General features: G+C 46.0%; 1 protein-coding gene across 1 annotated transcript in view; it reads left to right on the top strand.

Annotated features, from left to right (window-relative positions):
- Dok5 (docking protein 5) overlaps nt 1-15,687 on the top strand; it is a 65,564-nt gene extending 49,877 nt beyond the window's left edge. The window contains exons 7-8 of the mRNA XM_013024296.1: nt 9,094-9,214; nt 14,986-15,687. Coding sequence (XP_012879750.1) covers nt 9,094-9,214; nt 14,986-15,050 — 186 coding nt within the window. The 3' untranslated portion in view covers nt 15,051-15,687. The remainder of the gene's footprint in view (nt 1-9,093; nt 9,215-14,985) is intronic.
- Nucleotides 15,688-17,273: the final 1,586 nt, after the last annotated feature.

Here is a 17,273-nt window from a genome sequence, read left to right as displayed (position 1 = left end):
CACCCTCGAGAAGAGCTCTTCTCCAAAGGAGTGCCATTGTGGAGGCGGCCCAGGGTGTGGCCAAAGCTGGGTGTCTGACTGGTTCTCTGTCATATGCAATAAAAAAGCCTAGAGAGAAGAGGAATTGCATTTTGTTCAGTGCATACCCATGCCCAGAGGTTGTAAGTGGATACAGTGGGTGGAAGAATGCCGAGGACAGAATTCTTCAGACTGTGTGTGGGCAAGGCAGGAGGAGGTAGGAAGGGAGAGTGGGAGCAGAGAAGCCAGTGAGGAGGCTTAGTCTCATGGAGGGATCATTGGAGCTGGAGAAAGTGGCTCCATCTGCTCTTTGCTGAGAGCCTGCATGCTCTTTTTTGTTTAATTTTCACAACTATTCTTGGACATGGGCCTAGCTAATGTAGTTTTACGTAAATACATGTATGTAAAATTTAATCTCAAAATGATGATCACATACATAATGATTGGTGCTATTTTTCTTTTTAAAAGTGTTTTTTTTTATAAAGGTGATATACAGAGGAGTTGCATTTGCATAACCCAGGTAATGAGTACATTTCTTTTTGGGCAATGTCACCCCTTCCCTAGCTCCTTCCCAGTTTTTCCTTTCCATCTCCAAAGACAGATAAATGAACAAGGAAGGCAAAAAGGAAACAAAATTAGTAATAAAGAAAAAAATCGCTTGTGTTTCCATTTCCTAAGTTCATTTTGATAAATATTATTTAATATGATCAGATTATTTTCTTTTCATTATTTATCATAGATTCTATTCAGGATGCTTTTTAAAAATATTTTCACTCTATGCATCTCTTCCCTTTTTCTCTTTATCAGAAAGTTCTAAACTTTACTAAAAAGCTCATTCATCAGTGTTTTCCTGTGTTACTCTGTAATCCTATGTTACAGAGATAAACCTATCTGTGAGTATGAGTGTATGCACGTAGACATACAAAGACAAAGGCAGACACCCTTATATAGATACACGTGATGGGGGATTATTTTGATCCATTGTTTTATGCAATACCCACATCTATCTATCTATCTATCTATCTATCTATCTATCTATCTATCTATCTATTTTCTATCTTCTTTTTTCTCTTGTCCCCCTTTCTTTCTTCTTTCTTTCTTTTTCTTTTTTCTTTCTTTCTCTCTTTCATGTATGTGTTTTTGTAGTGTTGAGCATTGAATGCAGGGCCTGTGCATGCTAGACAAAAGCCCTACCACTGAACAACAGTACTAGACTTCAGTCACATATTTCAAAACTCCCTGTTGCTTTTTCTCATGTAATAGTAAATACCTAATGGAAATCCCTATGAAGTAATTAGAATAATTCAAATTTCAAGTGTTACAAATGTGGCCTAGGGACAAAAATCTGCCCTGTGCCTTCTTTTTTTAACAATGAAGTTTTATTGTAACACAAGTGTACTCTCATTCGTTTATGTCCTATTGTAGCTGTTTTCACCCTGAAAAAGCAAAGTTGACTCTTTGGTGATGGGGACTGTGTGGCTATCAAAGCCATTCATTATTTGGTATTTGGGCTGTCATCTGTCTGCCTGTCTAACATCTATCTATCTATCTATCTATCTATCTATCTATCTATCTATCTATCTATCTATCTATCTATCTATCTATCTATCTATCTATCTATCTATTATCTATCTATCTATCTATCTGCCTGCCTGCCTGCCTGCCGCCTGCCTGCCTGCCTGCCTGCCTACCCTACCTATCCATCTATCCATCTGTTTTTGCAAGTGGAGGATGAGGACAGGAACATACAGCTCTGAACTTGCACTCAGCCTGAGGGGAAGGAACTCATTCTGGAGTCTTCTTAGGGGCTGAAAGCAAGAGGGAGCCTCAGGCCTGAGTTTGAGGCCTGTGGTGAGTCTGTCCAGCGAGGGGAGGCAGAGGAGCAGAAAGGTGACCCAGGGAGTAGCTGTGTTTCAGCCACCTGCCAAGCTCTTGCAACCCCAGACGGCCTGGTTCCCTCACCTAGCTTGCCATGCTTTAGTGAGTTGTAGCTGGGAGGGAGGAATCTACATTTCTAATAAGGGTTCAGGTGAGGCTGAGCCCCTGGTCCCGGGAACACACCTTGAGAACTGTGCTCTAAGGTGAGCCTGGGGACTTGGTTGTTTGATCCTGAAGAGGGAAATAAAGCCTGACCTCAAGAAAATGAACTGTTTTAAGAAGAGACAAGGAGTAGAACAGGAGCTAGAAAGAGCACAATGCAGACTTCATTCTTTTAAGTTCCTTTGTTGGGACAAAACCTCAGATTCAGACTTATTGTGAGGCAGCACACACATAACTGTGCTGGGGGAAGAAGGATTCGGACACGATTTCCTATTTGTCTAACCACAGTGGACACTTAAAGGTGTATCGGTGATCATGGTGTGTGTTTACAATGCTTTGTGTGTGTTTCAGGAAGCAAGGACAAGTTGTAAGTTGTTCTGTTCTCTCATTAGAAAGCAAAATCCCTGTAAGAAACAATGTCCTTTGGACATGTGGGGGAGCTTATGCAGTCCAGCAGGTGGATGAAAGGCCCGTTCACAGAGCTGGCGTGGAGGTCTCTGCGCAGCCTTTAAGGGACGACGTGCTTCTTCCCAGAAACCACGTGCTTGCCCCAGAAGGATTACAAGTGTGTTCAGCATTGTCTGTGTTTTCTTCCAGAGGAACTGGTTTCCACCACTTAGCACAGCAATTAGCATTTTAAGCAGTCTGTATCGATTACACAAACCCACTTCTTCAAGTGGAAAGAGCTCTATGAATTCATCTCAATAAATGATGCCCAGCACCACACCACACGAGATACCCTGGGAGAGTATCTGGAGGGTGTTGGATAAACCTCACAAATACTATTTATCAGGCAAAGAGATCATATTCCAGAGTATACAAAACACATGCTTGATTTTTAAAGATTTTTTAAACAAAATTCATGGTAAACGACTGTTGTTCCCCTTGGTAGGGATTTTGTAGAAATAAGCCTAACATTTTATGATTCAGTTCAAGATACATTTCCTATTCATGACACACTTGGAATACTTCTGTCAATTTATAGGCTAGAAATTACATTTGGTTTTTCTGAGAACTCTTCCTAGTCTTCTTCTAAACTGTATTTTCCATTTTCTAGTGTCATTTGGAGGAGATTAAAGGGTTGGGGCTAGAGATGGGGCTGTGGCCACACATTGGGTTAGATTTCTTTTTTACAGGGAAGGACTTGTCTACTCAACCCATCCCTCAGCACCTGCTCATAGTTACCAGGTTTCTTAAGCTTATGGATGGAATGTGTGCGAGAGAGCAAGGAGTTGTGATTCATTTTCCTGTGTACTAATTTCAGTTTCCATATTTGTATTAAAAGGAAATACAGACACCCTAATGGATGCAGGTTGTCAAATAAATCTCGCTTCAGACTTTCTGCTCTCAGGCAGGCACCCAACTTCATATTCTCAGGGAAGACACTTTTAAGATTCTATTGTATCCCTCCAGAATACACACACACACACACACACACACACACACACACACACACATACATACACACAGACATATATACGTATATATATGTGCATATAACTTAATTGATATGTTAATTCATTATATAGATATGAGTGTGATGGTGTGCTGCCCTTATTGATGGAAGGCATTTTTCAGGATCCTAGGAGGATGCCTGAATCCATGGCTAGGACCTATTCTGATTTATATTATGATTTTTCCAATGCCTATACTTCTATAATAAAGTTTAACTTATCAATTAAATCACAGTAAGAGATTAACAACTAAAAAATTAATACTGACAATATACTGCAATAAAGGGTGTTTAAAGTTATGGATTATGTCTGTAGATTTTTACTTAGTAATTTGGTCCTGTAGTTGATTGTGGATAACCACAACCACAGAAGATGAAATCTTTGAGGTGATGTGCTGTGCTTGCTTTGTGCCAGGCCCTGTTGTAGCACAGCAGAGAATAAGAAGCAGTCTGGTTCCCCAAGATATTCGCTACCTGTGTTTGGGGGGAGACAAAGCCAATCAGCCACCAACTGCCAGTGATGAACATATGAGTATATGGAAGAGTTAGTGGATGCTATGAGGAGATGGACGTATAGGCAGGAGAAATGACGGGGGCTTGTCATGCTGGTCAAGTCACACTCAGGCAGGGAGCTGAGGCCAGTGACGAGGGAGTCTCAAAAACAAGCTGAGGGCCAGGTGTTCCTGGCAAAAGGGAGCTAGTGTGCCAAGGCTCCCAGACAGCTTTGCATGTTCAGGTAGATGGAGGCTGATGATACTGGAGCACGTAACACGAGGAGAGTGTAGGGTATAACCATGGCCACAGCTTGTCTGACCTTGAAGACAATCGAGGCTTGAGATGCTTTCTGGGGGTGGGGTTCTGGGGTGGGACCAAGATGACTTTGCTTTTAAAAGGACTGGAGAGCAGGACCAAGAGTGTGAGCTTGTGATCGTGGGACAGGATGGCGGTTAAGTGGTGAGAAGTGGCGGGCTCTGGATGCATTTTGAAGGTCAGATGGTTTGGGTCCCATGGCACTGATGGGAAGTCTTACCGAACAGAGAGGAGACAAGGCAATCTCGGTGGGTTATGTTTTGTTTGTTGTTGGATGCGCCTGGGTAAAGAATTACTGTCCTGTGCCTTGAGGATGTTTTGCCATTTCATAAAAGCCTAACTCTTCTTTTTGGCTACTGGCTGTCATGTAAGACTTCCTTTAGAACAAAAATGAAATGACTAACCTGTTTTTCTGATACGGCAACCACATTTAGAAGTGAGTTTTGAGTCATTGGGGAATCTGTTTTGATACACAAATTTTTTAAATTTAAAATTCATTGAAAAGCGGGTCACTGGAACACGTTGATGACATAATGGGGCCCAGAATGAAATGTGTGATCTGCAGAAAAAAACAAAAGAGTTTATAAAGAAAGTTGACTCAACGTTTACTTATTTTTTTTAAGTTAAAGTATAAATTCATGGTGTCATCTGGAAAGTTAAAAACAATAGTTAAGAAGAAGCCAAGTACACTGGTTCAAGCCTGTAATCCTAACTACTGGGGAGACAGAGACCAGGAGATCACAGGCTAGCTTGGGCAGTACAATAATCAACCTCAATTCCACCAATGACATGTGTCTGATACGTATCTCAGCCACAAGGGACACACATAGTTAGGCTCAGTGGTATGTGCCTGTCAGGGAAGCAAAAACAGGAGGATCACAGCTCATATTAGTCCAGGCTAATGGGAAACAACCAAACACAAATAACCCAATAGGGTGCAGGGTGTGTGGCTCAATTGGTAGAGTGCCTACCTAGCAAGCATGAGGTCCTGAGTTCAATCTCCAGTAACACCAAAAAAAAAAAGGTTAGAAAAATGAAGGGAGCTAAGCTGTAGGCAAAGGATGTTTACCTTATAAACATTACAATTGTAGAAAATGGCAGTATGTAGAAACATGAGAAGCTCTGCATAATATTTTAAATAAAGGTGGCATAACTGCACATACATTAGTGTTAAGTTTATGTTATAAATATATGGCTGGATATTGTATATACATATAAATATATATCTAAACATATACACATATAAGATCAAATTTATTTTGCATATGTATGATTCTGAACATTTAAAAAGATACTGGAAGGGAATATGCTAGCATATCAAAGATGCTATCTATCATCTATGTATGTATGTATCTATGTATATGTATGTATGTATGCATGTATCTATCATCTATGTATGTATGTATCTATCATTTATTTATCTATCATCTATGTATCTATGTATATGTATGTATGGATGGATGTATCTATCATCTATCTAGAGTAATGAATGCAAGACTGATTTAAAAATCAACCTTAGAATCTTTTCTGTACTTCATGAACATAAGAAAAAATAACCCAAAAGGCCTTCGTGTATGATAATATTTAAACATGGGTGATTAATCACAAAACATGAGACTTCCTTCCCCTCTTGGTTCCAGGCAAAATATATTCCATATGTGAAGATGGAGGGTCTTTGAGCAGGGCTGGGGTGGAGTCTGAGGACCCCAGAGCTTTTGTTTTCTCCTGTTCCATGGAGATAATTGGATCTTGAGCTCATTGAAATGAGTCTGTACCAAGTAGATGCAGACAGTGAAATATATTCTCTAAGCAAATTATATTTACTTGCTTGCTTGATGTGTTGCTTTCTTGTTGTGGCTTTGGAGTCTTTTATTTTTGTCCTGGGTTTTGAACTCAGGGCTCCACGCTTGCTAGGGAGGTGTTCTTCCACGCTCCTAGTGCTTTTTTGCTCTGGATATTTTTGAAATGCTCTTGCTTTCCCCTCCATCTGGTTTGGAACTTGATCCTCCTAGTTACACTCTCCACTGCAGCTAAGATGACAGGCGTGTTCTGCCATACTCAGCTTTTTTTGTTGTTTTTATTGAGATGGGGGTTTTGTGAATTTTTTCCCCCTGAAGTTGGCCTCAAATCACCATCCTTCTGATCTCTGCCTCCCCAGTAGCTAGGAGTACAACTATGAGTTTCCAGTACCTAGTTTCTTGAAAACCTTTTAAACCTTGTACTCTTGAACTAGAAACACATTCCAATATCAAATGTTCAGATTTAAAAATAAATGCATGTTCTCATTATGATCTTTTCCTGAAACTCTTGCTAAAAAGAGTTTCATGATATAGGGCTATTTATAAATATTGTTCACACTTATAGAACCCTACAATGAATCATGCATGGCCTAGGAAATGGCTGCAAATGGTGTCTCTCTTTCTCTCTCTCTCTTTCTGACAAGATATTAAGGACTAATGAGGTTAATAGCCAGACTAATTCATGCAATTAGTGGGAGCAGATTCTAGACATTAGCACAGATTTTCTGCGTTCTAAGTTTGGGCGTCATGGGAAACTGTTCTCAGAAAAGGTAATAAACAGCGTAGGACATTGGTCCCTGGGGAATTATAGCCATGGGTCCTCTCGGTGCTGTCCCTGGGGAGTTGCAGTCAGAACCCTCTGGGGATTTGTTAGAAAATCCACATCTCTGGGTCCCATGGCTGAAACACTGGGGATGGGATCAGGAAGCCGCATTCACATCTCTCCAGGTGACCCTTCCGCTTGCTAAAGGTGGGCAACTCTTGACTCAGGGTCCAGAAAACATAGGTGGCTTGTGTTTGTAATTACTGTTTTTGCAGGGGGACAGTGGGCAAACTTGGTGCTATTATTCAGGATGCAGAATGGCAGAGTCATGGAGTGTAGCATGAAGGAGGGAGCTGGGCTTGAGTAGAAAGTAATGGTGCCCTGCTGACCTCATCTCCAACCCTCCTTCCTGGATTGTTGTCCCTTCTGACCCACCTTTGCCCAGGGGCTGTGCTTCAAATATCCCTAGAAATCTGTTGGTCGTATATCTATATGGAGAGAGAGAGAGAGAAAGAGAGAGAGCGAGAGACAGATATATAGGTAGATATCTATCTATATATAGATAAAGATATAGACAGATATATAGGTAATAGCTATAGATATAGATAGATAAATAAAGTCTTAAGCTGAGCATATCAGAACTGGCTGGGCTTTAGAAGATTCTCAATGGTGTGCTGGGGCTTCTCCCTCGCTGCTGTGTCTCCTTGTGTTGAGTGAATGTAGTAGCATTCGCATCACCGGGATTGTTATTGTCAGAGGCTGCCCTGGGTGACCTTCAAGGGCAGTGGTGTGAGAGGCGTCTGATGAGGATGGACTTGGGTCTCCAGGAGGCCCGGTCTGTTGGCTGTGGTGCTGATCTGTGCTCGTTTCTCAACGGGTCCAGTCTGAGGGCGCAGTCAAGACCTACAGTACCAGTAATTGAGAATTCTGTCCTGACTGCTCCTTGACACAGTGCTCTGCCGTATATGCAGCTGTGTTTCTGCTCCCACTCCTGGCTCCGCAGTCAGAACGGAAAGGCAGGTCGGCCAGCAGAGCCACCACACCCCAGGATTGTTCAGAGTCTAAAACTAAAACCAGAGATGGTAGAGATGGTGCTGGTGGTGGAAGGCGGGTGGGAGGGGCAGGGGGTGGGAGGTGTGAGGTGGGATCTGACTGGGTGCCCGCCGCTGCTGCTGCACTGCTTTGGCAAGTTGACGTGGGGGCCTAGGTTTACATGGCGCTTCCTCTGAGACCACGTGACCGGAAGTGTGCACGCCCTAGCGGGCCTTGCCGTGCTTTTCTAACAATCTGCATCACATGTGTTGTGATCTGATTTTATACTTTTGGTGGCATGCTGTGTGCACCTAAGTATACACCTATAGCATTTACAAGTAGAAACGGAGTAGCTTTTAGTATCTTCAGAGTTGGGAAACCATCACCATTCCAATTCTAGAACATGTTCATTACCTTAGGAAGAAACAACAGATCTTCCCAGGTAGGGTGGTTGCACACCGGTAACCCCTGAGCTTGAGAGGTGGAGGTAATGGGATTTGGTCTTGGACTACATCATGAGACCCTGTCTCAACTAACACAAATGCATTGGTGGCACCATGGCTCAAGTCTGTAATCTTAGCTATCTGGGAGGTAGAGATCAGGAGGATCCTAGTCTGAGGTCAGTTGGGACAAAAAGTTGGAGAGAGACTCACAGCCCTCCTTGAAAGCTCAAGCAAGAAAAAAAAAAAAAGCATATGCTGCTTGCCTAGCAAGCTCACGGGGCCCTAAGTTCAATCATCAGAACCACCAAAGAAGGGACAGCGGGAGAAAGATCTCAGACACAGAATGGGAGTGGTTTGTAAGTGACAATGCTCAACCTCATTACGTGCCATGCAAGAGATAGGGGGAAAGAATTTTATAGCCCTGCTTATTTGATTTTCATTATACAAAGAGACTATGGAGCCACTAAACAGCAGCTCCCGGCCATGGCCCGTGAGGCGGCCTGGGAGCGCACAGGGCCTGGCTGGCTGGGAGCGCACAGGGCCTGGCTGGCTGGGAGCGCACAGGGCCTGGCTGGCTGGGGGCGCACAGGGCCTGGCTGGCTGGGAGCGCACAGGGCCTGGCTGGCTGGGAGCGCACAGGGCCTGGCTGGCTGGGCGCCTTGGCCCCTTGTCCTCCTGCCAGCTGGCTTGGGGTCCCTTTCAGACTCACGCGTGTCTCTGCTTCCGTCCCCGCAGCTCCAGATGAAGATGAGCGAGCGCGCCGCGTCGCTGAGCACCGTGGTGCCCCTGCCCCGCAGCGCTTACTGGCAGCACATCACCAGACAGCACAGCACCGGGCAGCTTTACCGCCTGCAAGGTGAGCGGGGCGCCTGCGCAGGGTCCGGGGGTCCGGGGCGTCTTGGCCACCGTGGGCTGTCTGGGGACACCTCTCCCCCAACGGAGAGGCCACACGCAGCGGGGCCCTGGGCACGCGGGATACCCCGCCTGCCGGACCCCAGATCCTTAAAGGATTCGCATCTGTGACCGCCACCTGGGAAATGGATGCCAGGCTAGATTTTTCTTTTTCTTTTTGAGCTGTGCACCTAGAGATGTGGAGTTCAGATTGTTGGCCTGTGGCTGACGTCTCTTACCTTGTAACACCACCCAGGGAACAGTCCAACAGGCAGATAACAGAATGGCTGGGGGCGTTCCTAGAAGCACAGGGTGCCAGGCCCCTGCCCAGTCCTGCCGGAGCTCGGGCAGTCCGGGGGCTTGAGCGAGCCCACCTCTGCGTGTCCACCAGGCTCCGAGAAAGGCCCTGCCTGGAGGGCCGGGGTTCCGGGCAGGAGGTGGGAAGCTGCCTTGGGTCACACGGTGTGGCCGAAAGCAAACCCTCCCTGTCATTCCTGAAGACCAGAAGAGCAGTCACCAGGCTCTACTTAGGCTCCTTCTTACCTTCCCTCCACGTGCCCTTTCACAGCCCACGATAAAGAGCAACTGACCAGCAAGGGCTTGTGGCTTACTTCACTTCATCGATAGTCTAGAGCTTCATGGATAGGCCAGCGCTTCATCCATAGGCCAGCGCTTCATCCATAGGCCAGCGCTTCATCTACAGGCCAGCACTTCATGGATAGTCCAGAGCTTCATCCATAGGCCAGCACTTCATGGATAGTCCAGCGCTTAATCTACAGGCCAGCACTTCATGGATAGGCTGGTGCTTCATGGATAGGCCAGCGCTTCATGGATAGGCCAGTGCTTCATCTACAGGCCAGCACTTCATGGATAGTCCAGAGCTTCATCCATAGTCCAGCGCTTCATGGATAGTCCAGCGCTTCATGGATAGGCCAGCACTTCATGGATAGTCCAGCGCTTCATGGATAGGCCAGCGCTTCATTTACAGGCCAGCACTTCATGGATAGGCCAGCACTTCATCCATAGCCAGAGCTGTGGGCTGGCCTCAGCCAACCAACAAAGCTGTGTGAGGGGACACCCCCCCCCCAGGAAGAATCTGGCATTCGGGAAGGGCACATCCCAGAGTCGGAAATGCGTGGCCCCGGGGACCCCGGCGTCCACGCAGATACTGAAGAAATGAACGTGAGGACGAACGAATGAGTGTCACCCAGGGTGCCAGCCTCCAGCCTCCACGCCCGGGACGCATCTCCGTCCTTCGGCCTTCCTCCTGGCCAGCCCCACCATGCGCAGCGGCTCCTGGAATTCGGTGACCCCCAGACTCTTCACCCCGGCTCCCCAAAGCCGGCGAGCAAGCCGCCCCCTGTGCATTGATGCAATGAAGAAACGCAATGGCGCCCTCCTTCCTGCGCGAGAGCATGCGCAGAGCAGCCAGACGTGTGCAGAGCTAGTGTACGAGCATGTGCAGAGCGGATGAGTAGCCGGGGGAGGGGCTCGCTCCAGGTTAACGCCCTCACGTCCAGTTTAGTTTATTTTTGCAGTACTTGAGTTATAATTTTTGTCCCTGTTTACCACGGAGACTATTACTCTGTTTTATTCAGTCTTCTGAATAAAAGATTATTCAAATGCATTCGCTTTTCTTTCTTTCATCTTAGGGTTACCCAAGCACTTGAGCTTTTGAAATTTGGTTCTCAGAGAGATAGGGCCCGAGGCTCTGGCTTGGCTTAGGTCCATGATCTTCCTTCCTCCGCCTCCTGTTAGCTGAGCCCACAGCGGTGCACTTCCATGCAAGGTTTGCGTTGACAGGTGGTTTTGTTAACTCTGACCTGCTGTGGGCTTGAGGCTGGGTCCTCCCATTGTTGCTCTCAGGTAGACTGGGACTATAGGCAGGTGCCACCAGGCTCAGGTATATTTACATTCTTTTTAGAAGTGTGTGTTACTACCTTAGACTTTTAAAACCAGTGGCTGGAGTTTGAAAGATGCTCACAGACATCTCAAGTTATCTTGCTTATCATCGGTGGTCAAAGAACAAACCAGAACACCACCTACTTCCCTCTTTCCCCTTCCTTGCCTGGAAAACATGGTGTATCTGGAAACGTTAATGGCCCCGGGGAAGGGGTGATCCTATGTATTCCACAAGGACGTCATTTCTTCTCATTTTGCTGGTGCTTCTATGGAATATAACTCCTGGACAAGCGGCCTACGCTGATGGATTTCCAGCTGTCTTTTCCTGGCAGGTCTGGACATTAATCTGGGAAATAATTCAGACCCTAAAGGAGGATTTGTCAAGCTGGTTTGAGGGAAGTGTCCGTGTCCTGCCTAAACCTAGTCCACGCGCGCCACCTGCTGTTCAGTTTTGCAGCTGCCGCGGTGGGAGTGGACGGTGCTGGTGTTGATAGGCGCAGACGATTTATTTTCCCTTCCCCGTTTCTTCCGCTCCATTTGCCAATTATCACATGGAAATTCTGTCCTGTGGCGAGGTAGATACAAAACCAACATGGGAGGGAGCTCTAGCAGGGAAACTGGAAGACATTATGAAAGAAAAATATCCAACCAGCTTTCGGTGGAGCACCATAGCCCCAGGATTCTTTCAGAAACACGTTGGATAAAACAAAAACAGTGGCTTCCGAAGAGTGTCTGTGGACGATAACTGTTGAAGATCAAACCCTTCCAGAAAAGTCCACTGGAAGAAATATATCCAACCAGCTTTCGGTGGAGCACCATAGCCCCAGGATTCTTTCAGAAACACGTTGGGTAAAACAAAAACAGTGGCTTCCGAAGAGTGTCTGTGGACGATAACTGTTGAAGATCACACCCTTCCAGAAAAGTCCGCTGGTCCATCATCAAATTGGAGGTGAATGTTCCATAGGAAATTTGCCTCTAGGAAACAGAGAAGCCACCATTTTCAACTCTCTGAGGTGTCCTGCAACAAATGATGTAGCTCATTTTGCTTAAACCAGAGCTCTGTAATTTTCTTGACTGTGACACTCCTTTTAAAAGTATCAATATACCTCGGATGCTTGAAGTCCCACATTTAGGCTTTACTGGGGGGTCAGGTCTAGTCTCTGAGTATGTTTTTTAAAAATGACTCTTTGTAAGCATCTGCGGAGGACTGGCTTCACTTTCTTAATACACACAGTCTTACTTGGATCTCTAAACAGCTACCCTGGAGAGTATTTTATTCTCATTTGTTGCTGGGAAACCAAGGACTTGAAGGCTTCACACCTCTCCAAGATCCAGCAAGTAGCTCAGATTGAAGGATTTCCTGTGCCATTCAGCTAGTTCTCATTAATTCAGATGATCATGGACTGGCTCCTCTCTGCCAGCCCTGGGGCAGAAAACATACACATATCTGTGTATGTATGCATGCATACATTGCATCTGTCTGTGCTCCTGGGGTATGTATTTGCCCCTACAGCTTAAAATCAAATGGAGCAACAGTTATCTAAACATTTCCTTTCCCATTTGATCTGTGTAAGTGGCAAAGGAAATGCTGATCATACTTACAGAAAGCAAGTGTTTATTGAGATTGAGACAGAGTCATAGTCAGTGGATGCTCCAGCATGTATCCCAAGACTTTGAGTTGAGATGAGGCAGCCAAACAGCCAGCCAGGGCTAAGCAATCTCCATAGAGAAACACAGCATGTGCAAAGGCCCTGAATCGGAGGCGATATAGGGTGGAAAGGTGTCAGGGGGATGACCTCTGAAGGGTGTGAATGGCAGTCAGCAGGGGATGGCTGCAAGTGGCCAAGATTTGCTTCTGCAAGTGTGCATGGGAGGGTGCTGAGCGCAGCAGTATGTCAAACTCAATTCATATTTTGGTTGAATGGATTGCAAGGGAACAAGGGAGACAGTGGGGTGGTAGGCCCAGGACCATGGCCAATGAGCAGGGAGGGTCTGGCTTCAGAGAAGTGCACCTGTCCCTCGCCCTCGATGCCCCTTGACACGATCATCTTCAGAGCGCCACCCTGTGCTAAGATGCTCCATGACTCCAGCATGCTCAGAGAGCTCCGATGGATTTGCCTTAAGGATAAGATCACTTGCTTTCAAACAGGAACCGGGAAAAGTAGGCACCTCTATCACGATCAGATCAGAGATCTTTGCCCTAAGAACTGGCTGTTTCCTTCTGTGGGGACTCGCTCCTCCTATTCTGTCTGGGCCCTGGAGAGATGAGTAGGAGACCCCGTTTTCTTGTCACCCATCCTTGCTCTCAGATCACTGCCTGCTACTCTCTTAACTGCTGCGCATACACTGTGTGTGAGTGCTAGGATAGTTGTTCATGGAGCAGTCAAGGCAAACTTCCCGGAAGTCACTTCTGGCTCCAAGCATCTGTCATCTCCAAAACAGACAGGGAACTGCAAGGAACCGGAAGCATCCCCGTGAGACGTTCGGACCTCAAGACGGACAATGACTTGCATGACTCCGGACTGCGCTTTCTCCCATAGTGAAGACCCGGTCAGGGGGGCAGCAGCCCTGGCTTCTGGACACTGGTTTCCATTCCAGTGCTCTGTCTGCTAGCCTGGCTGCCCTGAGCAAGCCCTCAACCCACCAGGCTCTCATTCTTCACTCACGGACCCCGTCTTGCTTGGCCATTGTGAGCAGCTGCTAAGAGAACCACACGAGGGCACGTGGAACGTGCTTCAGGGAGGCCCTGTGCTGACAGGAGAACGGAGCTCGGATTAAAAGCTTGAGAGCCACTTGCGTCCCTCAGTCTAATGTAGTATTGTTTCCTGTGTGCAAGTGGCTGCTACAGACCCCCTAAGGGCTGGACCTGTCTCTCTGGATTTGTTCTGGCTCTGTGACCACATATAGTGACCAAGGCCTAATCCTGAAAGCCTCTGTCTCTGCAGTATAAATTGAGGTCACTCTGAGCCAGCAGGGGGCAGCAGGTGTCTTCAGGGATTGTCCACCTATGGCTGCTTATAGGCCTACTGCAGCCCACAGTCTGCTTTCCTTAATTAAGTTGTATTGGCACCTCTATGTTCATTCTTTACCTGTTAACACTGGCTGCTAGGGGCTGCTGCTGTCTAATTAATGTCTGGTACTTTACAGAGAAAGTCCACCAGCTCTGTGTTAATGTCACAAAAGGGTTAATTCCTGACTCTTGGACTTGGCTTAGATTGGAATCTAAACTTGAAATAAAGAAGGCTAGGGGCTGGGAAGGTAGCTCAGTGGTAGAGTGCTTGCCTCCCGTGCATGAGGTCCTGGGTTCGATTCCTCCGCACCACATAAGCAGAAAAAGCTGGAAGTGGTGCTGTGGCTCAAGTGGTAGAGCACTTGCCTTGAACTGAAGAGCTGAGGGACAGTGCCCAGGCCCAGAGTTTGGGCCTCACGACCAACTAAAAAAAAAAGGCAAAATTGGTTTTAAGAAGTCATGTATTAGACATATTAAATAAAAGTATACCATTGGATTATTTCTGAAGGTTTGCCAAAAATGCCTACCTTAAAATTTCTTCTCCATTGTCCTTATTTTTTCTGATATTGCCTCTGAAATCTCTGGGTATCAATGTTGGTGCTGATGAAAAATTAAGGAAGGGAATAAGTGCTAATATTAGATTGATCGAGGCTCCAGGAAAAAGACGACATGCATGTGATGCGATAATCATGCTGTTAATATGCGTATTACTCAGTGGCCTTAAACAAAAAGCATTCCAATTAAGTGAAAATGGGTTTACTAGCTAATTTGATCCTGAACTTTCTTGACACATAACTCTTGCTTTTAAATTCTCTTTGGAAAAGATGTCACCAGCCCTCTGAAGCTCCATCGGACAGAGACTTTCCCTGCCTACCGATCTGAGCACTGACAGCCACTGTCAGGAAGAGTCAGCGCCCTACGATTCATCAGCCACAGATCCACGCAGGGGACTACGGGATGATGGCGGTGAGGAAGGAAGGAGGAAGGAAGAGAAACAGCTTCACATGCTGGCTAATGGGTAGTCCTTGGGAAACTCTGCGATGCAATACATGCATTTCTCTTTTCTTTTCCTTTTGTTTTTACCAAGTCCTAGCCTCATTGAGACGTGCTGTATGGAGACTGACTTTTCCCTGCTCCTTTACAGATGGACATTGAGGAGCCAATGCCACAGGTGTTTTCCAGTGTACATAATCTTAATGTGTCCCCAGGCTGCTCAGAATCTTCCTTCTGTGGACGTGTATGGTTTTCCTCCTCGGTGTTTTGATTGTGTGAGTCAGCATTGACAATAAAATGGCTCTTATGGATTGGTTATCTGTTTTACACCTGTTCTTGGTTATTTTTAATGGTGTGGTTCTGGCTAACGATTGGGAATCAGTCAGTTCAGCTGGTACTTCAGAGATGTTCTTATCTATTATGTTCGAGACTCCTTAGAGGGGATCTCTAGACTGTGTATTCTTTCTTGCACTCTTCCTTTCTTGTTACTTTCTTTTTTGTTTGTTTATTTTTTTTAAAAAGCCTTTATTTTGGTCTGGAGTACTTCCATAAAACATTTTAAAATAAAAGATCATTCCTCATCTCTACGGTCTCTGGGTCCTGGTAACATAGTTTGCTCCATAGTCTGGGTATTTCTCAAAGGGTATATGATTTTTTTCCCCCTTACAAACTGCGAGTATGATCCTGTGTTGCATGTGATACAAATTCATCCATTTAGACACTTGTCTGTGGTGCCGGCCTTACCAAGCACTGAGTTCTCAGCACAGCACTCAAGTCCAAGGATGCAGATAGAAAGTCTGGGCCCTGCTGCCAGGGCTGCTTCAGTTCCAGAGAAGAGCCAGGAAACAGAGCTAGAGGGATGGGACCCAGGCACACTGGCTCAGTGGACTTCCAGTGGGATGCGCTTCTAAAGAGAAAGTCACTCTGTTCTCCAGGTTTGCTTGCCGGGGAAAGGTCAGGTGGGACTTGAGTCATGTGAGTGTTGGGCTTTTGGGTTCCTACAAAGCTACACAGGAAAACAGGGCCAGCAAGGTTGCTCTAAGCTAGTAAGGTAGCCAGGTAAAATACAGGGAAGCTGACTCATCTGGACAGTAAACAGTGCATATGGTTTTCTAATAGATGTGTGGCATAAATACTGCCTGAGGCAGGATTGTATTGTTAAGTATTTACTGTATATCTGAGGTCTCAATTTACTTTAATGGTCTGTATTTTCCTTGGTTGATTCTAGGCCCAGAAGTGTGCCTGGCCTAATGCTCATGACTGATAAATAGGTGTTGAATGATACACTCAAGTCCTTGGGATTCAATTCTTTGAACACAGGGAGGTGAATTCATGTTGCTTGTATGCTTTTTCTATTCCAGACCCTTCCAAGAGTATTATTATTTTTAACCATACAATAATTGCCTACAGTCTCAGGAAAGTAATTTTTTCCCCTTAAGGTCCAAACTAGAGCCATAAAAAGGTTCATTGGCTCAAGGGTCTGCAGGAGGGCACGGCCGCATCTCATCTGCATTGCTGTGGTCCCTCGGATCTTTGTTCTCTGGGATTCCGAGGACAGTTGGTGTTTCTTCAGGCGTTCAGCATCCTGGGCAAAGGAGAACTGATTTCAGCCAAAGGGGGCTAGGGACAAATGAGCAGTTGAGTGCCAATGGCTTTCCTGGGCTGTCCTACTTTGCTCTCTCTGGGTTCTCCATAGCTTCTTTGCACAGCATTTGAACTCCTTCTCCTCCTCCTCCCGGCCCTGTTCATCCTTGTCTCTTCCGAGTTTGGATTGTTATACATCGTTGCCACGTCCTTAGTCTTCATTCTCCCGATTGTCCCTGGGCTTTTCCTTCTGAGGCCACCTCCCAAGAGATGTCCCCGAATTTCTACAGCCTTGGCAGCCAGTGGAAGTGGGGAGGGAGAAATAAGCCATAGGAGCAGATAAAGAAAATGGAATTAAAGGCATAATTATCATTTTAATGAAGTCAATTTCTGAAGCAAGACTGAAGCTAGTACCGGTGCAAAGGCAAGTTCTTTGTCATTGCTGAGTGTGAGCCTATGCAGGCTGTTTAGGGACAGAAGCCTTCACAGAAAAGAGAGTTCCGGTAGGGGACCCTAGCAGGATTTGTTTGTTGTT

This window comes from Dipodomys ordii, unplaced genomic scaffold, assembly GCF_000151885.1.
Source record: "Dipodomys ordii isolate 6190 unplaced genomic scaffold, Dord_2.0 Scaffold75, whole genome shotgun sequence".
NCBI lineage: Eukaryota > Metazoa > Chordata > Mammalia > Rodentia > Heteromyidae > Dipodomys > Dipodomys ordii.
This window is presented reverse-complemented; position numbering and strand designations above follow the sequence as displayed.